Source organism: Gloeophyllum trabeum, assembly GCF_000344685.1.
Source record: "Gloeophyllum trabeum ATCC 11539 unplaced genomic scaffold GLOTRscaffold_00013, whole genome shotgun sequence".
Taxonomy (NCBI): domain Eukaryota; kingdom Fungi; phylum Basidiomycota; class Agaricomycetes; order Gloeophyllales; family Gloeophyllaceae; genus Gloeophyllum; species Gloeophyllum trabeum.
The window spans coordinates 642082-668836 of record NW_006920422.1 but is presented as its reverse complement, the minus strand read 5'-3'; the positions used below and the strand labels follow the sequence as shown (position 1 = coordinate 668836).

The 26755-nt window shown below is 53.9% G+C and overlaps 10 protein-coding genes across 10 annotated transcripts; 4 read left to right on the top strand and 6 right to left on the bottom strand.

Moving 5' to 3' along the window:
• Nucleotides 1–521: 521 nt before the first annotated feature.
• On the bottom strand, nt 522–3522 carry GLOTRDRAFT_140609 (DEAD-domain-containing protein). Its single transcript, XM_007871194.1, has 12 exons — nt 3285–3522; nt 3073–3238; nt 2869–3023; nt 2367–2816; nt 2180–2307; nt 1935–2122; nt 1753–1874; nt 1530–1699; nt 1249–1478; nt 1011–1197; nt 774–952; nt 522–707 (listed from the first exon to the last, which is right to left on the bottom strand). The coding sequence occupies exons 1-12, from the start codon at nt 3510–3512 to the stop codon at nt 589–591; spliced, it is 2322 nt and encodes a 773-aa protein (XP_007869385.1). The 5' UTR covers nt 3513–3522; the 3' UTR covers nt 522–588.
• An 80-nt stretch (nt 3523–3602) lies between these two features.
• On the top strand, nt 3603–4949 carry GLOTRDRAFT_95845 (uncharacterized protein; the record flags this gene model as incomplete). Its single annotated transcript, XM_007871193.1, has 2 exons — nt 3603–3615; nt 3970–4949. 2 exons carry the CDS (start codon nt 3603–3605, stop codon nt 4947–4949), a joined length of 993 nt encoding a protein of 330 aa, XP_007869384.1.
• Nucleotides 4950–5219: 270 nt separating this feature from the next.
• On the bottom strand, nt 5220–8743 carry GLOTRDRAFT_122858 (uncharacterized protein). Its single transcript, XM_007871192.1, has 10 exons — nt 8405–8743; nt 7917–8350; nt 7623–7775; nt 7519–7569; nt 7446–7462; nt 7325–7398; nt 6980–7275; nt 5969–6924; nt 5881–5917; nt 5220–5827 (listed from the first exon to the last, which is right to left on the bottom strand). The coding sequence occupies exons 1-10, from the start codon at nt 8616–8618 to the stop codon at nt 5699–5701; spliced, it is 2361 nt and encodes a 786-aa protein (XP_007869383.1). The 5' UTR covers nt 8619–8743; the 3' UTR covers nt 5220–5698.
• Nucleotides 8744–9733: 990 nt separating this feature from the next.
• GLOTRDRAFT_140607 (uncharacterized protein) lies at nt 9734–11720 on the top strand. Its single transcript, XM_007871191.1, has 3 exons — nt 9734–10280; nt 10330–11371; nt 11426–11720. Exons 1-3 carry the CDS (start codon nt 9739–9741, stop codon nt 11585–11587), a joined length of 1746 nt encoding a protein of 581 aa, XP_007869382.1. The 5' UTR covers nt 9734–9738; the 3' UTR covers nt 11588–11720.
• A 143-nt stretch (nt 11721–11863) lies between these two features.
• On the top strand, nt 11864–14746 carry GLOTRDRAFT_80411 (WD40 repeat-like protein). Its single transcript, XM_007871190.1, has 16 exons — nt 11864–12046; nt 12107–12121; nt 12192–12297; nt 12349–12418; nt 12474–12536; nt 12583–12646; nt 12701–12785; nt 12847–12869; nt 12931–13089; nt 13155–13224; nt 13289–13461; nt 13541–13770; nt 13832–14018; nt 14079–14207; nt 14267–14308; nt 14376–14746. The coding sequence occupies exons 1-16, from the start codon at nt 11930–11932 to the stop codon at nt 14643–14645; spliced, it is 1803 nt and encodes a 600-aa protein (XP_007869381.1). The 5' UTR covers nt 11864–11929; the 3' UTR covers nt 14646–14746.
• A 186-nt stretch (nt 14747–14932) lies between these two features.
• Nucleotides 14933–16556, bottom strand: GLOTRDRAFT_132317 (uncharacterized protein; the record flags this gene model as incomplete). The annotated part of the gene is made up of 2 exons (XM_007871189.1): nt 14933–15330; nt 15392–16556. 2 exons carry the CDS (start codon nt 16554–16556, stop codon nt 14933–14935), a joined length of 1563 nt encoding a protein of 520 aa, XP_007869380.1.
• Nucleotides 16557–19914: 3358 nt separating this feature from the next.
• On the bottom strand, nt 19915–20916 carry GLOTRDRAFT_107741 (uncharacterized protein; the record flags this gene model as incomplete). Its single annotated transcript, XM_007871188.1, has 6 exons — nt 19915–20092; nt 20148–20307; nt 20378–20480; nt 20556–20603; nt 20660–20824; nt 20878–20916. 6 exons carry the CDS (start codon nt 20914–20916, stop codon nt 19915–19917), a joined length of 693 nt encoding a protein of 230 aa, XP_007869379.1.
• A 200-nt stretch (nt 20917–21116) lies between these two features.
• On the top strand, nt 21117–22162 carry GLOTRDRAFT_140605 (heme oxygenase-like protein). The gene is made up of 3 exons (XM_007871187.1): nt 21117–21603; nt 21669–22092; nt 22148–22162. The coding sequence occupies exons 1-2, from the start codon at nt 21136–21138 to the stop codon at nt 21954–21956; spliced, it is 756 nt and encodes a 251-aa protein (XP_007869378.1). The 5' UTR covers nt 21117–21135; the 3' UTR covers nt 21957–22092; nt 22148–22162.
• Nucleotides 22163–22395: 233 nt separating this feature from the next.
• Nucleotides 22396–25247, bottom strand: GLOTRDRAFT_140604 (uncharacterized protein). Its single transcript, XM_007871186.1, has 5 exons — nt 24740–25247; nt 24507–24608; nt 24204–24445; nt 23725–23949; nt 22396–23669 (listed from the first exon to the last, which is right to left on the bottom strand). Exons 1-5 carry the CDS (start codon nt 24978–24980, stop codon nt 22650–22652), a joined length of 1830 nt encoding a protein of 609 aa, XP_007869377.1. The 5' UTR covers nt 24981–25247; the 3' UTR covers nt 22396–22649.
• Nucleotides 25248–25687: 440 nt separating this feature from the next.
• GLOTRDRAFT_132314 (uncharacterized protein) lies at nt 25688–26556 on the bottom strand (the record flags this gene model as incomplete). The annotated part of the gene is made up of 3 exons (XM_007871185.1): nt 25688–25743; nt 25815–25976; nt 26133–26556. 3 exons carry the CDS (start codon nt 26554–26556, stop codon nt 25688–25690), a joined length of 642 nt encoding a protein of 213 aa, XP_007869376.1.
• Nucleotides 26557–26755: the final 199 nt, after the last annotated feature.

Below are 26755 nucleotides of genomic sequence, written 5' to 3'. Positions count from 1 at the left end.
GGACTGTCGTGATTCGAATGCCGGTAAGTAATACAATCCAGACGCAGAGAAAGTCGACGACACCCACACTCATCGTGCGCCTTCCTCCTCGTCCTCTTCGTCGTATTCTTGTACCAGTTGTACACTTGCTATGCGCACCCAACCATCAGCCTCTCCCAGATACAGAGGTTCAGATCCACGTACCTCCTTCAGTCGACTCTCCGCCTCCTCGCTCCCCAGCAGCTCATTGGGAAGCCCAAACTCGGCAATGTACTCTATCGCAGTCTCGTGCGCATACTTCTTCGCCTCACCGCGCTTGAACGAGGTGTTGCGCTTCTCGTATTCCGGGAGGTGCTTGCGGAGGAACGCGAGCTGCTCCGGGGTGTACCTCGCTCGCATCCTGGCTCTGGCGGGATCAGCGCGAGGGAGGTGGTGTCTGGGTGGGGAGCCGGGGAATGCCGAGCGGTGTCTAGGATCTTGAGAATGCTTCCCCGGGTCATTCGTTCCCTGTGGCCCCTTTGAGCCTTGTCTACTCCGAGTCTCCCAGTATACAAATGATATCAAGATGTATATAGACGAAATAAATCATTAGGGATGAGATGCAGCCCGTTACTCTTCTATTCCATTCCACTCCTCATGCTGAACAGCCTTCTTCACCTTCTTTTTCTTTGGAGCCATCAGCTCGTCAGCAGCATCCCCCTTCATGACCCCCAGCATCGTCTCATGATCTGCAGTGAAATGAATCGTATCAACATCCAGTTCTGTGAAAGATAGAAACGGACTGGAATACGCACGATTACTAGCTAGCATGTCGTCGACGATCGGCCTGCTCCCCGACGTGATATATCGAGCAGATATCCCCTTCGCGAGCAAAGGTTGTGCAAGGAGGTGCTTCAGCTCCGCCTTAAGCACGCCAACCTTCGCACTGTCCTTGCGCTTCTTGCTCTTCCCTGCGTCTTCATCGTCATCACCACTGCATACCACATAAGCAACCGGTATCGCCAAAGGAATATTCAGCATCGGATACCGACCTGGGCGCAAAGTCGGAGTCCAATTCGATCTCCATAGCCTCCGCGGCTTCCTTGAGCCAATTCCGCTCATAATTATCCTTCTTCACGCGGTGCTGCGCCGCATCGATCTGCTTCGCGAGCTGCACTCGGGCTTTCAGCTTGTCCAGCATGTGCAAGTCGATCGCCATTTCTGGGATCTCGCTCTCTTCTGATACATTGATCAGCGCAAAGACTTCGCAGCATAGTGATCGGATGTTACCTCGCTTAAGGCTCCCCAGGAGAGCTCTGACGACCCTCCTCTCGTCGGGCCCACACATGAGCATGCTGAACCCTTTCCGCATCGCTCTCGCCGTCCTCCCGTTCCGGTGCACGTACACGTCCGCCGAGCGGGGGATCTGGTAGTGGATCACGTGGTCCACGGCGGGTATATCCAAACCACGCGCTGCGATGTCCGTCGCGAGCAGCACTGAGTTTTGCGTAGACTTGAAACTAATAGAATGCGTACTTAGAGACTTGCGAAGGAGCGGGCAGGCAACGTACCGGTCTAGGTTTTTCAAGCGCTGCCTCTGCTCGAGCTGCGAATGCAGCGGGAACGCCTTCACGTTCAGGAGCTCCATCAATGGCATGAGCCGTCGAATACCATCAATAGAAGAGAGGAAGACCAATGATCGGCCGGGGTACCGCAAGAGGAAATAGTACAGGTACACATCCTGATTGGGAGTAAGCCAATGCACTCGAGATTCGTACAATCACTCTAACGTACCTTGTCGGCTGACAAGCACTCGATCTTGCCCTCCTTCAGGGTAGACACCACGCCCCCCTCTGGGCTGAGATCAATTACCTCTGGCTCCGGATCGCGGAAGTCGAGTCTCATGAGTAAGTCATCTGTTGCGCGCAGTCAGCGCAAGGCTCGCGACTCGAGGACGAGCAAATCCGTCGGATTACCTAGTGTCGACGCAGGCTTAGTCTTCCCGGCCTTCGGCCGCTTGCGCATCTTCAAGTTACGCTGGAGATCCTTGCTCATGGTCGCGGAGAATACGAAGGTCTGCATCGGGGTTTTCTCTATATGACCACCCTGCTGCGCCTCGCTTTCTTCGTCCATACCCTTGAACTCGGGATCTGTGTTATCTAACCTTTAGGATAGTCTGTGTTAGACGAAGATGGAAAGATCCGTGGAGAGAAGGCCTCACTGAGAACTCCGTAGGGTGAGTCGTAGGATGTGATCCAACTCCGCGAAATGGCCCGCTTGAACCATCCGGTCAGCTTCGTCCAGAACTAGGAACCTTAGGCTCTTGATATCTCTCGCCAGAGCATCATCCTATCGAAACCCACTAAATTAGCTAGTTTGGAGAGCGACTCTACCTTTGAATGACTAACCTCTTCGAGGATATCCCATAGTCGACCAGGGGTAGCTACCAAGACGTCCACACCTCTGTCGAGTATACGACGCTGCTTCTGCGCGGACATCCCGCCTACAATCGCAGCCACACTGACGAGTGGCGGAGCCTTGGCTTTCGGCTGGGTGTCCGACGATCCCCCCGGCTTGTGCTGGCTCGGGCCTGGATCTTGCACCTCTGAATTGCGTTCTCTTCTACCTTTGCCTTTGTCGCTGACAAATGCAGGTGTACTGGCCGGTGCCTTCTGCGAGGCGAGGTCGTTCAGACACGCATTGAGATGCGAGGACACTTGAAGCGCAAGTTCACGAGTAGGGCAAAGGACCAGAGCCTTGGCTTGACGTCTTGTCTTCTTGGAAGGAGGTCGACTAAGAGCTTCGCACAGCAGGTAGTGGAGGATGGGAAGACCGTAGGCTAAGGTTTTGCCTGAACCCTGTATGCGGTTCCTTAGTAGAACAGAGGCGTGGGAGGCAAAAGGTAGTTACGGTTTCTGCAACACCTATCACATCTTTACCCGATAACGCAAGGGGGATGGCGCGAGACTGGATGGGAGTAGGCGAGGTGAAGTTTTGGGCATGAATAGTACGCATGAGCTGTGCATGCAAAGGGAATTCCTTCCACCCAGGAAGGAGGGTTTCGACTGAAGGACCTGTTATAATGATATACCTATTATATTCTGCAGTACCCACCGTCAAATGATGGAGGCTCTATGGGCCCTGCTTCCAGCTCCTCGTCAGGATGCGCGCCTTGTCGGTCGCCTGATGTTCGCGTTACAATCTCTTCTTCACCAGTCGGTGCAAGGTGGTCTTCCTTTTCACCTCGTTTATCTGCGGCATTGTCCCCATCTCGCACGACCTAAACAGAGTCAAGTATGATCCCTCCATGACCTGACCTTACTTACGCTGAATTTTGCAACTCTTCCTGTTTCGGTTTCCTCATAGACAATGTCAACTCCCTCTACCTCTTCCAGCTCTAATATTCCATCTTCTGCGCCTGACCAGGCTTCCTTGGACCGAGAAACTGTTTTCCAAGGTAACTCCTCGATATTTGAGTGTGTAATTTTGGGCTTCTTCCTGGCGAATTTCGAAGGCACCATCTTGCGCTTAGAAGAGACTCGTTCCATAATCATAGTTTAAGATGTGCAGACCGTGTCCAGCGTCGAGCGGAGACTACTTCCGCGGTGTATAGCAGAAGCTTGATCGAGGAAAGGAGGATCTAAATGATCCCACGAGGTGCGTGACTCGTGCGTGACTCTCACGTGCGTTATGTCGTGACTTCTACGTGACTCCTACGTGACCGACTTGCGCGAAGCCTCAGACTTCATTGAATGATTCATCGACTATGGTGTACAGGCTACGTGCAGCAAATGCCCCGTTCTTGAACAGCTTGACAGCATCGATTGGATCGCCCTTTCAAGACTCTAAATGGCCATGACAAGGACCTCCGTTCTGTAGCGCGAGCTGCACTTGTCAACAAGCACTGGAACCGAGTGGCCACTTGCGTCCTCTACGAGGCAATTGAAGTCAACGACAGACGCCCGGCTTGAGCGGAGAACATTGTTGAGACTCTTCGATTATGGCCCGAAGTAGCAGCTCGCGTACGGCGTCTGACGCTTTTCGCCTGTTCTGGTGAGGAGAGCGAATCCTGGAACCTCGCCCAGCTGCTGTGGCTTTGCCGCAACATCGAGGACCTCCAGTTCAGCGAGATCGACAACGCGCTCTTCGAGGAGTACTTCATAGTTCTCCGCAAATGCCAGAATTTGCGGCGGCTTGTGGTTTCCAGAGTCACCGGGGTACCGCACTTTTATTTCGACGGAGACAAATTTTGCACGGTCAACGACTTCTTCAGGGTGCTGCAAGAATGTCCTTCCCTAGAGTATGTCGAAGTCTGCGACGATTCCCCAAGGTATCCGGCGGTGTTCGATAGCTATAGCCCGAACCACCGCGAGACCCGCGAGGCGCGCCACCGGTTATGGGCCATTCCGCTGTACAAACCATTGAAGTCCATGCGAGTCTTGAAGCTGCCCAACATCACCTTGAGCGGAGGTGATTTGGACGTCATCAGCACAATGATACATTGCGTCGAGGTGCTGGAGTTTGGACGAACCACACATCCTGAAGACCCACGTTTTCAAGCATCTATGTGCGGAGCCTTGGAGCGCTGGCGCGACTCCTTACAGGAGCTCTCCGTATACTATGTTGCACGAACCATCATTGACTATGCACCTGATGCCCAGGACGAGCGTATATGCTTTAAGAAGGATCTCGCCCAGGCGCTATCGAAAATGCGGAACCTCTTCGTCCTGGAACTGGGTCCCTGGGCTCTAACGTCGATGGTAGTCAACTGTCTCCCCTCCTCTCTCGAAGACTTGCGATTGCGATTGCTCACAGAGGATCTCCGCTCCCTCGTAGATGCCTTAGGAAATTTGGATTATCTGCCCAAGCTACAGTTCCTGGCGGCTTACAGAGTGTACGATGAAGATTTAGACGAAGATGAATGGCAAGCGTTGGAAGAGATATGCGAAGCCAGAGGAGTGCACCTCTTGGACGGCGATGGATACTACTGACGTGTCTTCGGTGTTTCTACCTGCTTCTTTTCTCCGCTCGTTGAGCATACGTATTCACCGAGCGCCAGGCTCCTAATTGGGAGTACGCTGCAGTACACCTGCAAATAACTATACTTAGTCATGCTGGTAGATTAATGTCGGTATACATATGTCAGAGCCAGGTGCCCGGGCGTCGAGAGGGGTACCGAAACAGCTCAAGATCACCCACAAAATCACCAAGCGGCATAGCAATGCATTCGGATTGCAGGCTGCTCTAGCAATAACAATGTGCTTTGCGTGCTCAACAAAAGAACATGATCGACAACCGGTCGCTTTGCTTGACAAGGACAGAACCAACGCGAAAGAGACAATAACATCGTGATAGGGTCGTAAAAACACAAGTCAAAAGATGTTGGAAGTAAGAGAGCAAGGATGTAGATGTATGATACGCAGTGTAAGTAGGCGAGCACTGAACGAGGATGGGGTAAAAGCCGAGTCAAAGGGGATATAACAAAAGAATGCAAGTGTGGTACTATTACTAGTCAATCGGACACGAGACAAGGAGGTGCACAGCAGTTTGAAGCGAGGAAAATTATCGACGGGATAGATGGGATAAAAATCCTGAAGATCCTGACGGACGGGATTCCCTAGAAACATGCAAATGGGAATGGCAGAAGTTGGGGCGATCAAAAAAATAACGAGTGATTACGAGCAAGGAGGAGCGGAAAACTGGAGCAATCGTGAAAACATTTGAGACAACGGATATCGGCTTATTTACTGCCAAGGGTGGCCGCCTGCGTGAGCAATGCCTTCTCCTTGAGGACGCTAGGATAACTGTTCATGAGATGAGCAAGAGGTCGGAGCTCCTCTTGGTCCAAAAGCGTAATCGTGAGTTTGGGCTATGTTGAGCGTCAGGCAGAGTCAACAAGTCAAAACAGGGGAGTGTACATACAGCTCCCTTGATACCGAACGCTTTGATCACCCGCCACCTGGAAGGTTGAATTAGAGACGAAATAGAGCAGCAGATACAGCCGACGTACAACTTATCGCCTAAAGCCTGCTTCTGCTGCTGAATAGGTTTGTCAAGCAGTCCATCTATGAACTCATCCGTGGCCTTGACGACCAAAGGATCGGCCTTGGGCAGGGGCAAGCCCGTAGCGGACGGCGAGCTCGCGATCCTGACAATTTCCACCGCAGAGAGGCGGGCCAATGAAGCGATAGTATAACCAGCAGACGAAGCATCAGGAGTAGCGGGCGTCGGTGATCCAGCCACAGATGGTCCTCTAGACGACAGGTCCGGCGTCCGCGGGCTCTCCTCTAACGAGCGGGACGAAATCTTCCTCGCTTGCGGCGTCACAGGTACAGGGGGTGCATCTTCGCCTTCGTCACTCTCCAACACCATCTTGGCGTCCTGCAGCTTTGATCGTAGCACGTCGATATTGAACAGACACATCGCGCGGTCGCGTTTTGGTAAACTCATCATCAGCTCCGTGAGCTCTGCTTGCTTGGAGGATTCCAGCTTGCACACCGCGGCATACATGCGATCCCGCTCGCTCCCTTGCGCGACGGAGCCTGAGGGTGACGAAGTGCGGGGGGGTGTCGAGATAGCGGGAGACACAGACACGGGCGTTGAGGGGTGCTCGGGTGCGGATGCGGTCGCAATCAAGGTACTGGCATCCAATAGCCGTGAATCTTGTGATACCGACGGTGAAGGAGATTTCTCTCGCGATGCCGTGGGTTTGGCATGGAGCGAATTCTGAACTGAATGAATCTGCTCCGCCAATTTGTTCTGATCATGGATGACCGTGACGACGTCGCTCAATGATAACGCGACCAGCTTTTCTACGATCGAGTCGATCTCATTTGGAGGCACAGTATTCAAGGACTTGACGCGACGATTGAGCTCTCCCATCAATACTTCCCTCCGGACGACCGGTGAAAGGGCAGCCAAATCGTCGTAGCGCATCGGCACATTCAAGGTCCCCGCAAGCGCAGCCTACACGAGCAAACACGGGTTAGTAAAAACACAGGAGATGGGTCGGTAAACATACATTATAGTAACTACCGCTACCTCGTCTAAGCCTGTTAGGATGGTCACCGTGGTTATTGTGAGGCGGCGATCCAAGCATGCTTGGTGGTTTGCGCGGGCTTCCCCACCCTGCATAGCTCTCGCCGCCTTCGCTGAGAGTAGGGCTGGTCGCCCCACTGGCGCTCCTCGGGTGACCGTTCTGACCAGCAAATCTAGCGGCAAGCTTCTCCTGTCGCAATTGCTTTGGCTCATGGAGCCGAACAACAATTGGCTTAGAGCCAAGGACAACACCGTTCATGGCCTGCATAGCATTAGAGGCTACGGGAATTGTCAGTCCAAGGAAGGGGACGAAAGTGGGATTGTATACCTTGGTCGGGTGTCTGATATGAGACAAATCCGAACCCACGACTCTCGCCATTCTCATTTCGCATCACACGCGCACTGCTAGCAAATAAGTCAAGTCCGGATTCAAGAGAGATGCAACCTACCTGACTATTTGGCCGAACTGAACAGACAACGAATCATTCAGCATGATTTGACATCGACCAGCAAAAACCATACCTGGCGGAAGTGTGCGAATAGGGCATTAGAATCAATCTCTGCGTCAAGATTCTGGTACGCGGTCAGAACCCGGACGCTATCGACCGTACAGGACACATCCTCACTTTGATGAAGAGATTGCATGGGTCGATTAACCCGCTATGGCTCCCATGGTGTACTTGCACCTGTTGACCAGGACCATGGACGAACGGTGCAGGAGCTTGCCGAGGTGAATACGAGAGGGCTCGTGGTGGCGAATGTGGCGAGTGAGGAGAGTACTGCGGTATCATGATTTAATGTGCGGATTAAGATGGGGATGCAGAGAGTTGGAACATTTATAGTCGACCCGAAACCGCCACACGCCACAGAGACTCGGGATCGCGCCACGATAATCCAAGCGCAGGAACACGAATACTCACCTGTGCTGGGTATGGGAATACAGAGCCTGAGGGAACGAAAGCTGGGGCACTGGGACTGAACTCCGAGACGTTCGACCCCGCCCGCCTCGGTTGGTACATTTGTACCACAATATTATACCCATCGACATCCGCGCAATGCATCGCTTCTTGTGCTTGTCGCGCATCCTCCTCTCGCCAGAACTGGACTACTCCGGTATTAACACCGAAGCTCGTTGGGTACCGGACTGAGGCAATGGCCCCGAATGGCCTGAACAAATCGTAAAGTTTCAAGAAGTCGTAATCCGGAGGAAGCTCTTTGACCAATCGAGGTCCTGCATTTGGGGGTGGAAGCGGTGTAGGCGGATTCGTGAGAGGGTACGGCGAGAGGGTCAGGATCACTGGCGGCTCTGTTTCGGGGATTGGACGTGAGTGCGCAACAGCCAGAGCCTTCTCAGCTGTATGGTCGTTATATTACAATGTGACAGGTTGACAAGAGCGATGTAATGCACCTTTATCGAGGAACTTGAACTCAATGGTCCCGGACATCGTCTTGTTCTCCTCATCGCGATTCATATTGAGCCGGAAAGGCGCACAGCCAGTAAGCGCTTGAGCTACAAGCTCGTTGTCGAGCCATGACGGCAAAGTAGCAATATACAGGATCGGTTCATGAAGGTAGGGGTGAGGCTGAGGGCTTGAAGACTCAGGCGAGTAATCCGTGGCCATCGTGAAAAACTGCGGGAAATACGACGATCCGAGTGAGTGCAAGTCCTGCGCGGTCGACTGCGACGACTCAGAAGGTCCTAAACCTTGGAATATGCAGCTGGGTCGTGGTGGACGCCAGGCGAGACGGTCCAGGGGAAAAAAGCGCTGCTCAGGCTAATACCCCGCTTATGTAATACGCCTGCTAATTTAATCACAGACGCAGCACGGTAGCCAGGAGGCAGCGAGGAGACACGGTCTATTTTACAAAATTTCTATCGATTGGTGATGGTATCAGGCATTTGTGGACATCCGCAAGACAGCAGCGCGATCCTACAAGATAGGGTACACTGGAAGCGGAAGCAAGGGAAGCTTCTCCAATGCAAAGGATATTCTCACAAGTTTCTGTCTGAGACTGTCTTGTGATGGGCGCGATATACACGCGTCGGAAGTAACCAATTCAGCAGGCGAGGTGAAGACATTGCAAGGAACGCGTCGGAACAGAGGGTTAATACTCACGTTTGTTAAGTTCCTTGTCTGAGCAGCTGCAGGGAGTGCCGGAACTCGCGTTACTGGCATCGTAGAAGTTAGAATATAACGGCTTCAGCACGTTGACGTGATTGAACCTGAGACCTTATGCGATTGCTCTATATAGAGACGAATGTACCGCCAAAATATCCGTGAATTTAGATTGGGCAGGGCCAGGACCATCGGATGGATGATCTGCAAAGTCCTTGGGATTTACCATGCACATGCAGTTAGCATTTAAGCTACGTACTATTCAGATATCAGCTGAATCTCGTCGTGTGAGGTCCAGAAATACGTACGAAGTCTGCGCTTTACGACTTGCCAGAAGCCCTACTGATCAGGCGTCCAGTGAGTTCCTGTAACTGGTGCGCCGTCAGATACTCCAGAAACCCTGAGGCTTGCCGTTCCATACTTTGAACAGCTTACCGCGACATCTGAAGAACAAGAGAGGGGGTGAGTGCTGACACTGCCGAGCGCAGAGTTCGTAAGCGAAGGCTCGGACTTGACGCCACAAGACCCCCCACAGCACTGCACGCGCAGCCTGACGCCACGCGCTCACGTGACTCCGCTTCTTTCAACGCGATCGCGGTTGTTCGCGGCCCTGACTCCGACGACCATGGCCACCGCCGCTGCCGACGTCGACATCGACGACCACGAAAGCAATGATGACGAAGTGCCCGAGATCGTTGACTTTGATGTCATTGAGAAAGCCAAAGAAAACATTCGGCCCATCGCCTCTGGCCGAAGAGTGACTGCTTTGTCCCAGATCCTCTCTACGCCACATGCCCAGCGCGAAGCGCACCTTTCCGCGATGAAGAACCGCTATCGCATCAACGTTCAAGTGGCTTTGGAAGACGAAGACGACGATCCGCTGGAGGTCTACTACTGCTTCGTACGCTGGACAGTGGAAAACTATCCACAAGGCCACAATACCGAGTCTGGTTTGCTGGAGTTGCTCGAGGAGGCGACGAGGGTGCTGAAAGATGACAGAGGAGGAAAGTGGAGGCAGGACATACGATACTTGAAGCTGTGGATTCTCTACGCAAGCTACGTGGAGAGGCCGGCCATCATCTACAGATTCTGCATCGCCAATGATATTGGAACGGAGCATGAGCTACTATACGAGGAGTTTGCTCTTTCTTTGGAGCGAAGTGGTCGGTGAGTGCCACTTTACATGCCTCTCGTTACGTGTAATAATATCGCGCAGTCGGGCGGAGGCCGATAAAGTCTATCTACTTGGTATAGCACGTCGAGCGGAGCCGCTTGACAGGCTGAGAAAGAAGCACGAGGACTTTCAGAAGCGCATGATGGTTGCAGCACCAATACCACAACCAGATGAACTTGCGTCTGAGGTCTCAGCTGCATCCTCCACAAAGAAGCCACCCAGGCAAGCTTTAGCCACTCGCGCCGTCACAACCGAGAAACCGCACGAAGACGTCTTTTCATCGAATGCTGCTACTTCACGGCCGAGGCCCAATGCTCGGCTGCAGATATTCGAGGATCCCGCCGATGCCGAACCTGAGCTCATGGCCACTAACGCCTTTCCCAACGTCGGGACACGTACGTCCCGTGTAAAGGAGAATGTACCGGAGGTTAAGAAGGCCTCTGGGACTACGCTACGACAAGCGGGTAGGAGTCAGAGACTTGCCGCAGCGGCGTCTGGGCGGTCTGGCGCGTCCAGGATCGCTGTCTTCGTCGACCCTGAGCCAGAACCGGTACAGGAGAGTACTCCAGATGAAATGCAACCACCTCCGGTGCCGGAAAGGCAGAAGGGCAAAGCCATGACGTCACAGTCCGGGATGAAAGCGTGCAGCTTTACGCCATTTGTCGACGACGCTGCTGAAGCAAGGAAGAAGAAAGACGAAGTAACCAGTTCAAGAGTTCCCGCGAAGTACAGCAACTTTACGCCCTTTGTCGACGACGAAGCTGAAGGCTCTGGAACGGCAAAGAAGAAGAAGAAAGGCGAAGCAGCCTGTTCAAGGGCCCTTGGAAAGTCTAGCAGCTTCACTTCTTTCTGTGAGGACGATGCCGCAGAACCGGAAACAACATCGAAGAACAAAGGCAAAGTAGCAGCCTCGCAATCAGCGGCCAAAACACGTAGCTTCAGTCCCTTCTGCGATTCGGAGGCTGATGCACAGGAAACGATGAAGAAGGAAACCAAACCAATGGTCATGCCATGTACCAAGACAGCTACTTTCACTCCTTTCTGCGATGCTGACTCCGAAGCACCGGAGGTATACCATGATGAGGTACGCAAGTTGCACTAGTCTTTAGACATAGAATTGACTTCTGTCACGCAACAGACTACTGTCACCGAAGGACCGGTGATCAAGGTCAAGAAAGCCGGGGCCAGAGATACAGCGCCAGCTACTGAAGCAGAAGCATTGAGGAGGGATCCATTCAAGAACTACGATAAGAGTATTCATCCTGATCTCGACGGTGACGATCTGAACCTCGCAGCGTGATCAATGCAGGGTGTAATACCTGACATTTGTTTCACGCATCCCTGACTGAGCAATTCTACCCCTTGTATTCGATATCTGCCCCACACGATTGTATGTATTTGGTATAACACGATGCTCTCATCACCAGGTTTTTAGACACTGAATGGAAGTTGGAAGGAGGCGCGTGTGTTGCCTTATAAGTAAAAGTCCCGATTTCTCCACGGAGATCAGATACGAACAGAAATTGATGCGCCAGCCTGCGGCAGTACCTTCCTGTCGAACCGCCGGCGCAGTAAGTCACCGACCTTGAATAGTAACCTTGACATACACTTCCTAAGTTTCACAAACCACAGTCTCGCCACAATGTCTTTCAAGCCCGTGAGACTTTATCCTTGTAACCCCACTACAGCACGCGGTGTATCGACCAAGCTCAGCGCCAGCAAAGGCAAGATCATATACACGAATGGGAAGACAGTCATTGTACGTCTTGCCACCGAGATGAAGCCAGACCTGTCTTCACCCAAAGCGAAATGCCGCTAGATAAGGGACTTGAACGTAAGTCGGGAATTACCAGTGGCAGAGGGGTGCTTCAAACTAAAATTCTGCCGATGCAATGTACCTGTAGGATCCAGCGATCGCGACCGCCTACGCTGGCCATACTCAGAACGCCACTGTCGCTCGATTGTCACCTTCAGGCTACTACTGTGCTTCTGGTGACGTGTCTGGAACCGGTGAGCAGACTCGCCTCCTGATCTGCGGAGCCTGATTAAGGCGATGTAAAGTTCGCGTCTGGGATATAGTGGGCGAAGAGAACAGTCTCAAGGGAGAATACAAAGTTATTTCGGGGAGAATGTATCTATGACAGTCTCAGTCTGGGCTTCCTGCAGGTAACTCACGAGTTTCTCAGAAACGATCTCGACTGGGATGGTGAAAGCAAGCGGATTATCGCTGTCGGGGACGGTCGGGAGAAGTGCGTAAGCATCTCATGTCGGTAATTCTAATATTAAATGTGTTAGGTTTGGACACGCTTTCATGATGGACACCGGGTCATCCACCGGTGAGATTATCGGGCATTCGAAGGTGCGCATCTGTCCGCGATGTCTGCGACTGCTTTAATGCACCTCCTCCTTCCAGGTCGTAAATGCGGTAGCCATCCGGCAGCAACGCCCCTATCGGGCCGTCACTGCGTCTGATGACACGCAGATAATCTTCCATCAAGGTAGGCCATGTGATCGGCGGAACTCCAGTCTGTCCTTTTAATCATACTCGATTGACCCAAGGCCCCCCGTACAAATTCGATAAGGTGCACAAGGTTCAATAGAGTTCAGTCACCCGGGCTGAAGTAGATTTGTCATCCTTCCCAGACTATCAAGACCCATACCAAGTTTGTACAAGATGTGAAATACTCCCCTAGCGGTGAACACTTTGTCAGTGTTGGCTCGGATGCCAAAATATTCCTCTACGATGGGAAGACCGGGGACATGTTAGGTGAGCTCGATGACAGCGGTCACAAAGGATCCATTGTAGGTCACCGACGCCCGGCTATCAATACCACCCGCTCACTATTCGCCGGTCCCGGTAACGGTAGATGGCATGCAGCTGGAGCCTGGATAATAAGTCAGTGGTGACATCGTCCATGGATTGCACCGTGAAGTTGTGTAAGTATTTCGTCGCAGTCTGCCGAGCAGCTGTCTGATCGAGGATGTTGCTGCCTGTCGTTAGGGGACGTCGAGTCCCGAAAGTCCACCGCAAGTTGGACGGTAGGCACCGGTGTCAATCACCAGCAGGTAGGGAACGTGTGGGCCGTCCCAGACAGCTTAGTCTCGCTGTCTATGACTGGCGACCTCAACGTCTTCGACCCTAGAGTAGGTGATAAGCCGGCCCGTATAATTCGAGTAGGTGGAGTCGACATTCATTTCCGCAAGGACGGTACTCACAGCATTCGTGCTAATTCGCGCGCATGAAATCGTGTAGGGGGCGACGAAAGCCATAACAAGTGCCTTATCGACCTCATCTGATACGTTCCTCACTGGTACGGCAGAAGGCCGCCTTGTACAGTTCTCGGTCGCGAATGGAGAAGCGTCCTATATAGCCGGTGATGGCCATACTAATCTTGTCACGGGGCTCTCGTCAACCCCAGACGGAAAGGTAGTTTCCGTGGGATTCGACGACAAGCTGCGGGAAATTGAGCAGAACAGTTTCACGTGGGTTCCTGCTACCAAGTCCGCATCCGTTCGAATTTTCACCCCACCCATTCTCTGGCAGGCCTGCGGCGTTGTCTCTCTCCTCCCAGCCCAAGGCCGTGGCAGCAGCTGCCGACGGAACTGTCTTCGTAGCGGAGGTGAACTCTGTGGAGGCAATACGGTCGAATCAGAAAGTCTCGGAGATATCGACAAAGTTCGTTCCCAGTACTGTGGCAGCGCACAACACCCTTGTGGCTGTCGGCGGCGAAGTAAGACTAGGGTCTGTTCTTCCTACGCTACCGGCTCAACTCAATATGGATTTAATCAAGGATCAGAAAGTTCATCTCCACGAGTGGGACGGGAAGACGTTGAAAGAGCTCACGACGCTGGATGGGAACAAAGGCACTGTCAGCGCTATCGCCTTCTCGCCCGACGGTGCCTTCCTAGCCGCCGGTGATGTGCGTTTCCTGCCTGCCTGCCGTTTCAATGATAGGATGGTGCTGACGGAGCCGAATAGTCTAGCGGCAAAGTTATTCTGTTCAAAGTCGACGAACGGAAGGTCTGTCTTGTGACGGGGCGCATCGCCCGGATACCTAACCATATCTAACAATGCGTACGCGCTACAGGTCGTGACCTCGCGATGGTCCTTCCATTCCGCCAGGATAAACTCGCTGTCGTGGACAGCGGATAGCCAGCACTGCGCTTCCGGCTCGCTTGATACACACGTGTACGTGTGGAGCGTGCAGAAGCCCCTGCGTAACATTGCAATCAAAAACGCTGGGCCCGGCGGCGTTAATACGGTAGTCTGGCTCGAGAGCGACGGACACGTGGGCAAGCTAGTCAGTGCAGGTGCCGACGCGTGTGCGAGGCTCTGGGAGGTGACCTTCCACTCCTAGGCGTAATGTCGACAAGGTTGAAATATATAAATACCTGTAATGTGTTAAAACCTATATGTGTAGGGTCGTACAATCATACCTCGTACTGGGACTGCGTTAAGAACATAGGGCTCAACCAAGGCGTGTATAAGTTATAAGCAAGACGCTTCACGGATGTAAGATAGTGTGACAATTACGATGGTATCTATACACTCAGCAAGGAGTCAGGGAACACCGCAGCTGGGTATACACAGAAGGGCAGCAAAACATAGTCCAGGTCGTTGGTTATAGGAGAACCAGCAATCAAGTCATGCTCGATGCCGTATAGCAGGCACCTCGTCTCCCTCGCTCATAGACCCATCGTCCTCGCCATTATCCTCCACATCCGACCCACGGCTCAACGACTTGGACCTGCCCAGCCCCCGCCTCCCCCCTCCCAGGGAGCTCGCTGGTCTACTCTCCAGTAACTCGCTTATCGGTCGCAGCGCGACGCTGGGGCGTGTCCATCGAAGGCGCTTAGGCTCCATCTCGTGTATGTGCGTGACGAGGGGCACGTCGAACTCGATCTCTCCATTGGACGTGCTTGACGCAGGCCCGCCGAATATGGGATCGGATGGAGAGAGCGATCTATGTGTCCTGAGATGTCGCTTCGCGTTGGAGCGCACGGTGAAGTATTTGTCACAGGTTGGTATCGGGCATTTGAATGCTGGACAGGGGATAAACGACTAAGCCAAGGATTTAAGTGCAAGTGGGGGAGAGAGACCTACGCTTATCACCTGAATGGGAATTCATATGTGTAGATAGGCCACTGGGCCGAGGAAAAACTTTGTGGCAGATAGCGCACTCGTGTGTTTTGGGCTTCTTCTTCCCCGGAGAGCTCACTTCACTCGCCTGCTTAGCGGAGGCATCATACCGCTTGTTCCTTCGTTCTCCCGCAGTCGAAGTAGAGAGAGCTGAACTGCAATCCTGTCCCCCATCTGCTGATCGTGAACCACCAACCCTCCCGTTCATGACGAGTCCGGTGAACTCGTTGAAAGGATTTCCGACGTGAGGCACTTGCCTCATAGGATATATGTCGTTGTGACGTTTGACAACAGAATGTGGCCATGAAATGTGACCTGGATCGTCACCCTCATCCGAATCCTCGTCGTATTCGCACTCGTCCACGAAAGTAACAAAGAACTGGATTTCGGGGTCGTCGACAGGTTCGAGCGTGCCGTCATGGAGCTGGAATGTCAGGAACGCAGGGTCCAATGGCTCTTTCTTGGTACTCGACGACGAGCCCGATGAACCGGCCTGAGCTCGGGACGAAGCAAATGGGTTGACATGGAACACAGTCATGCGCTTGCGCATCGCCTCGGTGGTTGGCGTCCTTGGGCGTCGGAAGCGAAGATTAGGAGCAGAATCGACGACCTCGGGCGCGGGGAGTGCCTGCGATTCGAGAACGAACAGACCTTCAAGAGAGTCTTCATTCTCCTCCTTCACCAATATTACCCGCTGCGCAGTGCTTGGCTCACTCGCTCCCTCTAGGTCCGCATTTGAAGGCGTTGTCGTCGCTGATCGGTCTACGGATGGAGACCGGGTATCCTTCGGAAGACATACCACGGGCTCGGAGGACAGGCGGCTCGATTGACTGCTTCCATTCTCCGCGAAATGAGCCGCCAGGCACTCGGAGTCGCGGTGCCTGGGTCTAAGAGCGTCGGAGAGGGTATACGAGCGGGTGTCCATCCTAAGAGATGATGATTGAATGTGCAAGCTATGCGAGATGTAATCAGGGTCTGGGGAATCACTGGCGCCTGAGTAGTCGGAGGGATAGAGCTCCAGCGGGCTTGCGCCGCTGTAGATTGGCTCATTTCCGGCGCCGTAGTGCGAACCTCTGTGATACATAGAGCCCGACCAGTGATGTGGGGGAGCAGTAGCCTCGGGCGGCATCCATGCGTCCGAGCTTTGGCTGGACAAATATAGAGCCTGTTGTGTGTGAGAGCCTATAACGAACTCATCAGTATGTCCATTGGACGCAGCCGGAGCCTAGCCACCGTACCCATGACCATAAGCTGTAGAACCTTATGCTGATGAGCGTGATAGGGTCTCAGGTGTATGAGCGGACCTGTTATATATGAAAATGAGGCGAGCAGCAGACTTCCGCAGATTGCAGAATTATCTGGACAGACAGATTATCGACTGCCCGCAGAGATCCAGGAAGGTTTATACATGGCTGCTCCGAGGCATTAAGAAGGGTCAGGGCGCTTCGGCTGTCGATATAGTATGTTGACCACTGTGCGGTGGCTCGGAAGCATCCTGACAGCTCTCGCACTTAGCTCTTGCATCACAGCAACCTGCAAATGCAGCTTCGTCAGCTATGATTAGGCCGATCGCAAACAAATGCAAGTACCGCGCGGGTGGGAATCCCCTGAGAAGCGTGTTTGCCACTGCGGATCCATTCAAGAAGCCTGCCTTTTACGCCTGTCACATAGGTTGCAGACGCTCACGATACTCCCCCACGAGGTCCGACGGAAATACTGCTGGAACGTATCGATGATATCGCACATCGGTATACACATCAGTATATACAAGTGGGGATTCTCCTCTGCTTGCGGAAGTAGCACCATCCTAGTAAAACAATCCGCCTCCGTGAGGGTTCGGAGCTACACATTGGCTCAGTTTTAGACTCCGCGGCGATGGATAATACTATGCAGAATAAGGGGGGGGGGGGTAACGCAAGCTAACTGGAGCGCCCAATAGCCGCAGGCATGTTGAACCGACCTACATAGAACATGAGCTAATGGTGGCGTATGCGTACTAATTGCAGGTGGTTCCTCGGAAACCCCAACCTTCGTATGAACCCACCACTGCAGAATAATGAGGAGGCCGATATCAATATCCACATCGTGCGACGGGCCTGTCTATCTCGTAGAATAAGCTTGCCCACAGTGAAGCAGGAAGGAACGGACGCTCTTACGTGTCCGGCACGCTGGATGTTCTCTTCAACGGGTCCGCCCGATGTCGTGCCTAGAGATATCTGGCAGCTAGCTTTACGACAGCCCCCGTCCATCAGATCCCCACCCCATTCCTCGAAGGGAAGGAGTCTATTCTGAGGTCGCCGTGATCCAGTGGTCCCCGGGTTTCTCAATCAGGTTTAGCGGCAGAACCGGGCTCTAACAGTACATCCAGTCAAGTCATAATACTGCAGCAAAAATGTCGCTTGCAACGTTCACCTAGTAACACATTGACTCAACAAGCCTGCGTATGCATGGATGCATGGATCAGATTAGGGTGCGAGTACCTGCGTGAAATGAGTCCCGTACGACCTTGAATATGGGGAGGCTATAGTGCCATCGAGATACCAACGCACGGCGACGTTACTATATCGTTATGGCAAGGAGTCCAGTGGAACGCAGGGCGGGATAGTCGAGTATAGCGTGACCACAACATCAGGCCTAGCGAGCCGGCGGTTACTGTCAACAACAGCGATTTCCACCCCGAATAGGCTCCTTACCCTATCCAGGCGAGTCATGAAACGTTCGTTCGATGATATCTTAGCTGACGTCACCGTCAGTGAGAGTCTGGCATTCCCCCTGAGATTCTTGCCAGGATCCCAGCACGGTCCACCAGCGCCGGTCCAGAGTGCTCAAACATGATTTCGCCGTGAATACTCCTGAATTACGAACTTGAAAGAAGAGAACGGTTTGCATACCGTATCGACTCTCCGCCATCCTCTGTCAGCCAGGGACTCGATCATTGCGAACTCAATCCTATCCTAGCCACACTAACACGCACGTGAATATGTGCTTCACGAACGAACACCCGGAGTAGTGCCAGCACTGGCCTTCTTCTTGCACTGCGGCGCTCCTCATCTGAAGCTTGTTCGTAGTCTATTGGCTGACTGAATTGTGGGATGTAGATCCCCTTGAGAATCCCGCTGCGTAGCCCCAGACGCGGGTGCCTGGGTGATCAAGGAGCTGCTTCGGATCCACAGTCAATAGGAGCCACTCGCCTACCTCGATCAGTTGGGCCGGGCGCGATCCATCTGCTGGGATGTGAATAATAGCAACGCCACCTAAGCTGTTCGTAAGTACATTGGATATACGGGTGGGAAGGAAATAAGGTCTGGACAACATCTCCGAGGACTTAAGTCGGAGGCACATCGAGTCAATGCCGCGTATGCTGCAGTCGAGTACCTCGTTGGGGTGATAACAGACACTATAAGCCTTCGCGCCTTCACACAATGGAAGGGGGCACGCGTACTGCCATGCACCTAGACGAACCTAGATAGCGACGATAGAAACGGAGCGCACCTGCACTCAGGGTCCAACGCCGCACAAAAGCGAGGCGGCCATGGCATGGCGTAAAGCAATTGCATATCCCAGCCCCGAGTCTTGAGGGTCCAGCACGCAAATCCCAGCTACTGCGCCACAGAGAACAGTCAAAGAACTGCACGAGTTAATCAACGCCACCCGCCGCCGGCCTCGTCAGTGTATACCGGCGATCAAACGTATAAAGAGTTTAACACACCGTTAGATCGTGTCAGAGGCGTCGAGGTGAAAATTCCAGCGTTCTAGAAAACTAATCCGCTTACCTTGAGTCCAAGAAGCCAAGTCCGTACACTTTCGAGGAGGACCCGTATGATAGTTGACGCTGCGCTGGCGGCCCTGGGATGCTACTGCATGAGTTGGACAGATGTCGAGTATATTGACGTGAATTCCAAATATCGGTCCATATCCCGACTCGACATCGGGCAAAGAGCGCTCCATAAGCAACAGCGCATGAGGGCACGTATTACTACCTGTCTGAACGCACTGTCGATAGTTGGTATTCCAGGAACTGGCAGAGGTTACGCAGCTAGGAGAACCCAGGACTGTCAACCAGAGGGAACACCGACTGACGTACCGGTCCATGTTCCATACCATCGACAAGTCCTAAGCACCGGCCGACATATAGCATGATCGGGAGCCCGATATCACCCACTGGGCAATCGGGAGCTTGGATCAGGCAATCACCCCGGACATGAACGTGGACGACCGCCTCCGACCACGAAATGAGCTGACAAGGGCCGTCAACGGGAACAAGACGGCCCGAGGGCAGGTTTCCATCAGCAGGAGAGGTCCATGCAGTGATATGCTCCTGCTCATCAAGATGATTTAGATTGGGATCACTCCCGTAATGGCGATGAGACAATGTGCAGCGCACTAAGCTCGCATAGCAACATGCAATGGAACGCAAGATGAAATCAATTAACAGTATCGGGAGATATCAGACGTAATGTACAATACTCGCAGTGGTTACGGACGGATTATGCCATCTCGACATCCTCTTCAGGGCCTGTCTGCAATGGAGCGGAAGTCTCCTTCGGCCCATCAGTCATGAACGCGTCCAACTCTTTATCCAGATCTTCTGCTGTCTTGGGCTTTCTCGGGCCAGCGCGGACGGCCCCTCTTCCTCGCGATCGGATAGGTCCGGGGCCTGATTTTCTGTTCCATAATGTAAGTTCTGGCGGTCAAAGTGATGCTTATGTGCCACACGTACGGTGCAGTCGTCATTCGGATACGGCTATCGTCCTGAGTGAGCCTATCCAAGAGGGCCGGCTTTTGGATCCGATCGATGAGTGAAGACGGCGCACTTGCGCGTCGTTCCCTGCGTGGGCCGGGAGGCGGTACGGTATCGTATGTGATGGACATGACTTGACCTATGCACAGAAGGTTTCCATCGTCAGAGGCCGAGCTACACGAGCATGATACATGGAAACACAGCGTTACCTTTCGCCAGCGCCCCATCGAATTGGTTTTTAGCTCTTGTAGCTTCTTCGGCGGTCTCAAAGTGTATTATGGCAACGCCTGTTGATCGACCACTACGATCGTACTTTAAACGATTCCGAAAATCGAACCGAAAGGAGTCGATATGGGCGGTGAATTCTGGTCATTCGGACTCTCAAACCTTGATTATCGGCTCGCGCACGAGCGTGCCTATCTGCCCAAATATCGCCTGAGAAGCTCGCATTACGATGTGTTTCAATGCTGATACGAGATGAATCTGCGAACGATCAAGTCCTTCGGTGTGATTTCATAGTGCAGGTTTGACACCAGGAGCTTGGTGAACCCGCCTGCCGCAGAGGGTCGGTCACTGACAGTGCGGGTCGCTAGGACTCCTGGTGCCTTGTCATGAGTCCACGCGCCCTCCGGCGCTCTCCCTCGGGGACTTGGCCGCTGAAACACATCCTCAGTCAAGAAGTCCGTGGACAAGAAAGGATGTGGCACACGCTATATGGCTTCCGTGCCCTGTTGAATCCAGCAGCCATTATTTGAAAAGCAAAGCAAGATATCAAGAACTGAGGTGTTATACAATAAAGTCCAGTTAGCAGCCCGCTGTCGTCGCTGTCGTCCTCGAAGCACAGTTACACAGCTTTGGTCGTCGCGTACGCGAGTTTGTCCGCACGCGGAGATTGAATAATTGAACCGCGAAAGGCTCAAAGTTACCGACATTCTTCCCTTTTCGGGTATGTCAAGATCGAGCTATAATGACGGCACCACTGGCCATAGAAACTCTTACGAGCAGGCTCGTGTCGCTATCGACCCCGAGGCCTTATGCTGCTGCCGTCGAGCACGAATTTCTCACATCATGCGGCGACGGTACTATCACCCATGACCGCCTAGCATTCTGGCTGTATCAAGACCGTTTGTACGCCGCGCACGCCTATCCGCGGTTCATTGGACTGCTCATTGCAAAAATCCCGTACTCTTCAGGGGACCGCATCGCTTCCGCAGTGGACCGCAGGAACCAGCGTATCCTGAAAATGCTCACCTATGCGCTCGAGAACGTGGAAAGGGAAGTCGCGTTCTTCGAGGAGACGTCAAGAGAATGGGGTCTCGATATCGAAGGATGGAAGGAGCGCAAGGCAACCAGAGACTACACGGCGGAGATGCTACGCGTGGCTACTCTGGGAAGCCTCCAAGAAGGCCTGGTGTTCCTGTGGGCGATGGAGAGGGTACGCGGTGCCCGTCCTGCTGCCTTCCATTCGGAATTCTCATGACCTATCTATCTATCATGCAGGCCTACCTCGACTCATGGCGCTATGTCGGCTCCGTGCTGGATAAATTTACCACAACGCACGCGCTCACACCGACCACGACCGCTGTGTCTAATTTCGTGTCCAATTGGACGAACGCCGAGTTCATCAGGTTCGTTGATGACCTCGCGGACCTTGTTAACGAACTAGGTATCACCGCCGGTACCGACGCCTGGAAAAAGGCAGAGGAAGTCTGGGCTCGTGTTGTGGAGCTGGAGGAAGCTTTCTGGCCCGAGAAGGGGGAGGAGAAAACGATGAAGTTGGTGGATTGAGTATCACAAGCCGCAGAGAAGGGAAGAATTAAAAGAAGCATAATGAAAATGTACCACTATACATTGCAGCGTATACAAGCCGTCGTCGTATCTTGTTTAAATTGCAAATTGGTCTGATGAAGTAGCGAAAACCATGGTGTGTATCTGGAAGTCACTTCCCAATTGATCTCCTTCATCAGGTTCTCCCGTAGGCACCACTCCAATCTTCCTCGTTTGAGTCTGAGAAGGACAGAAGTAGACCCAGTATTTGGTTGGCCGAGCATTCTGACCCACACAGCAGGAACATAGGGACCTGGGCGAGATGGATAAGCATAGATTAGCATTCACTGAGACTGCGGAGTATACAAATTATGTTCTTCCCTCAGATTGTGATAGATGAGCCAGAAACTCACCAGAGGATACCTTCGATTGCGCCCCTCCAGCAAGCTTACTGAAGCCACCGCAATCCCTTCGGTCTCCGATCAGAAATGGGCAGCCGGTACGGTTAACAGGACCCATGTAGGAAAAGCGGAGGGAAAGAGGGGGCTGGACGAACAATATTGAGATGCGCTGTAGGGTATGTATCCACCTCGCATCTCTACCTGAGTAACTTTATGAAGCGGATATTAAGATAGATTAAGCATCGAAAATCCTTCCTTCCTCGGTCCCCCTTGCGTGCATTCCAGCCTTCTGTCACCCACCCGCTACCATACGTCACAAACATAGCTCCCACCGCCCCCTGCCCGCACACCACACCCTCCCCTCCGCTCTCAGCCCCTCCAGCGCCTCCTCGACCACCCACTCCCCTACCCTCTCCCACCGTCCGTCTCCCCTTCTCAAAAATCGCGCAATCTCCTCCTTCGTCGGCCCTACTCCGTCGACATGTGCCGGGGCCCTCTTATGACGGCAGTGTGCAAGGCGGAGCTCCTCAGCGGATCGCGAAGTGAGCACCCGAATGGCATCCTCGACGTACCCCGCGAGCAGGCGTGGGGTAACGGGAACGTAGGCCTCTTCCTCTGCCGGGGGATCCGATAGGTCCCCCTCGTCCCCATCGTCGTCTTCCCCGCCGACCGACGTTGCCACGCTGCAAACAGAAGAAGCCAACATTGTAGAGCTCGACCCCATCTTCCACAGCCCCTCACTCCCACTCTGACTCTGTCCTTGCCACCAAGGCCGTCTCACTGGTCCCTCCCAAAGCACAATACTCCCCTCCTCATACAACTTCACAACTGTCACTTCAAACAGTCTCTTCATCTTCTTCCCAACTGGCTCTCGGCCACTGGCACCGGAACCCCCGCGCCCGCCTGTGCCTGTGCGATTCAATATCTGGGTCTTCAGCGCCTCGCGCTCCGCTCTCCTCCTCCGTTTCGCCTCCGCCTCCACAACTCGCCGCGCCAGCAGCCGCAGCTCGGGCACGCGCCTGAGATACGACAGCGTGAAGCCATACACGCTTTCACGTTCACCTTGCGTCCCGCTCCGACCCCGCCCCGTCGCATGCGGTGTCTCATTGATATCAGCATCTCGTTCTGCACGTCCTTTCCGCGGGGTCCTGAAGACATCTTCCTCACACCCAGCTCCGCCGACGTGTGGACAATAGCCCCCTCCACACCTTCGGCACCCCGCAGGCGGGGGCGCATTATCCATATAATGCTTCACGTATATCCGGAACGTATTTAGATTCAGGTCGCGCGAGTGCAGGCGCGCGGGGTGCCTCAGGCGTACCTGCTCCTCTTCCTGCAGTCAAGTTAGTGTCATGCAACACGAAATGCGACCGGTGTTGATAACGTACTGTATCCGTCCTCTCGCATTTCGTGGGACTGGAGGAGGCGACGGGGGAAGACGTGGGTGCGGGCGAGGGGGAGTGCGGGCGGCGCTTGGGCGTCGTTGGGACTAGGATAGGATCGTCGGTATCGGAGGGTGCAAGAGCTTCTTGGGTTTCACTAGGAGCGGGAGCGGCTTTGGCTGCGGGCGGCTGGAAGGGAATGACGAACGGGCCTGGCTGGGAGTATTTCTCCTTGTGCAGAGCGAGGACGCTCAGCCAGTGTGCTGGCTCGTCATTTGCAGAGGTACAGAGTCCTTCGTTCGTCGAATATCGTTCGTTCGTATGCGATTTCGGATGTCAAGCACATGCGTGATACGACCAAGCAGCAAAGAAAGACCAGTTAGCTTCGGCAGAAGGACGCCACACCGGCAACACGACCTACCTATCTCGTCCACATACAGATGCCTCACCCCATGCCTGATATAGACACGGCCAGTAATACTTACAGCAGCCCCGACGTCCGCGAGCGAGGTCGGCAACACCGGAACCAGAGGTAACGTCTGACCCTGCGTATCCGTTCGATGTTTGACATTTAGCTCCGGCGTGGAAGGGCATTTGTATGGATCAGCCTTTTCCCTTTCCTTGCCCTTCCCCTTTGGCGTGTTCCTCACCTTCGCGGGGCTCGGCGGGGGAGGTGGTTGGGATTCGTGTCGGTGTACACAATCGACAGTGGCGGTCCCATCGTCTACTACATACCAGACCGCTATTTCAATCCGAAAGACTATGATGGGACCACGTGACGCACTCACGCGTGTAAATAACCCGCCGTTCGCACACCTGCACCCCGACGAGGATACCGAGTACCTTCACGGTCCTGCACGGGACGCAGCCGAGCCAGAAGAAGTCGTGGTCTAGGGAGCGAGGTTGTGGAGAGGACAAGGGCATATCAGTACTCTATTTCGTTCCTTTTACTTTGACCCGACCCGCGCTGCTCAGGGGCGAGCGCGGTATACAATGGACGGGATCGCTGTAATAAACGCACCTTTGGACCCGCTCTCGCGCATGCGGTGTACGTCCCGAACAAAGCAGGGTGCGGTCGATGCCTTGGTGAGTGTCCAGCGCCAGAGTTCGAGAGAGGAGTGTCGGGAGGGATGGGGCGGTGGACGGGTGCTGGTAGGGTTGGAGGGCGAGGCCGTGGAGGGTGAAGGGAAGGAACGTTGCTGGTTGGAGAGTGTGTGCAAGGTGCTTGATGGTTTTCGATGTGATGATGGTGGGGGTCTCATTATCGGAAAATATGGAATAGGACCACGAGATAGGGATTGGATTGAGAAAGGTCCGTGTTTGATTACGAACTAGCCGGGTATCCGATGTGCTGATCAGTGGTCTCCCCAAGGGAAATGTGATGCCGCGTATCCTTGGTCAGTTTGCCGCAAATGCTCGGTGTATCAGGAAAGTAGGACGCGAGCGCTGCATCGTCCAGCCTGTTCAAGCCGGAGTAAAAGCTGGATTTCGCGAGAGATAAGAAGCAATATCGAGCACTTCGTCGACAGGAGCGGGTATATGCAGAGTGTCTACAGTGAAACAGGTAAGAGTGCAGCAACCGCACTGTACGACGCTGAAGACAACCAAAGCAGAACGCGTCCGTAATGGGGTGACCGTGATGGACGCGCGAAGCAAGGAGTGACGCGTCCTGTCACGTGCTCCATATTTCGCTCTATGCTGTGGCGTGGAACATTTACTGTTTGGCTCTAGTGGCGTGGGATCTACGGTGGCCGAGAACCGCCAGGTCAAGTTGCTCCGTCACGCATGCTCCTACGCTTCACAGTCCGACTCGCTTAACTCTAGGACCCCAAACCCTTGCCTTTATCTGGCGACGAGCATTTATTTCCTGAATCGTCCTTGCCAAGCCTCCATGACTCTAGGACATTTGCCGTCTCCTTCTCCCAGAGCGGACGCCAGGCTCTCTCGCGTGTAATGTTGTACGTGCTCTTCACGAATACATGTGGTGGTAGGATTTGGCTGTCGAGATGGGGCTGGAAAGTTTGGCTAACCCAATGCGCACATCAAGCACATCAATCAGCAGCTGTAGCATCGTAGGGGCATTTGATCCGGCGGACGTAGCGCCGGCAGCTCGTAATGTTCCGGAAGTGCTGGTACGGAGATCGTGCCCTCGCCCATCTCGATGAAGGCGTCGATCGAGTGGCGCATCTCCCTGTCGTGTGCGTTAAACTTGGGCCCGCGGATTGCCGCCTGGTCGCATGGGCTGCCCTCCGCCACGCCTTACCAGCCCATTAGGCGTAGCCCCGTAGACGCCCTGCCTACAATCCGGTACGAACTCCACATCCTTTACATGGAAGACCTCGATCGGCTTGTGGTAGATATCGATGAACAAGAGGTGGTCGAGCTGCTGTTACACAAAGTGTGACGAGTCGTACAGGATGCTCGCGTGGGGGTGGTTGCCAACCGCTCGAAGGAGACGCCGTCGTGCAGGTCATCGCCCGGGTGGATCTCGTACGCGGTCCACACCCGCCTCGTCGAGCGCGTGACGCATCGAGGATCGGCAGCCACCGCCGCCCCAGTTCCGCCAACGCAGTTTCGATGAGGCCTGCGGGGCGCTGCGGCCACAGGTAGAAGTACGGCCAGGAGACCGCGCCCGAGAACGGCGTGTGCTGTCAAGCCGAGCCACTTTGACGCCTTCGCAGCTGCGAAGAGCACTCCGCACGCCCACTCCTCGCGCGCTGCCTTGTTCCCCCGATCCTCCGCCAGTGTGAACCCGTCGAAGAGCGCGTCATAGGCGGGGTGCGCCGCGACGAGCTGGCCCGCGAGGTGGCACGAAAGCTCGGAGATGTCAAGAGACATAGGTGATGGAGGCATGTCATTGTGACTATTCCCATGTGCCTATAGCACGGGCTTCAACTGGCAGCACGTCATGGCGCACACTTCTGGGAAGTCACTGGTGAGCCAATGCACCTTCTACCTTCTGGACGCGCTCATTGTTGACACCGCGCGCTGTCATACATGCACTAGTACACGCACCGAGTGAGAGCAGCGTAGCCCC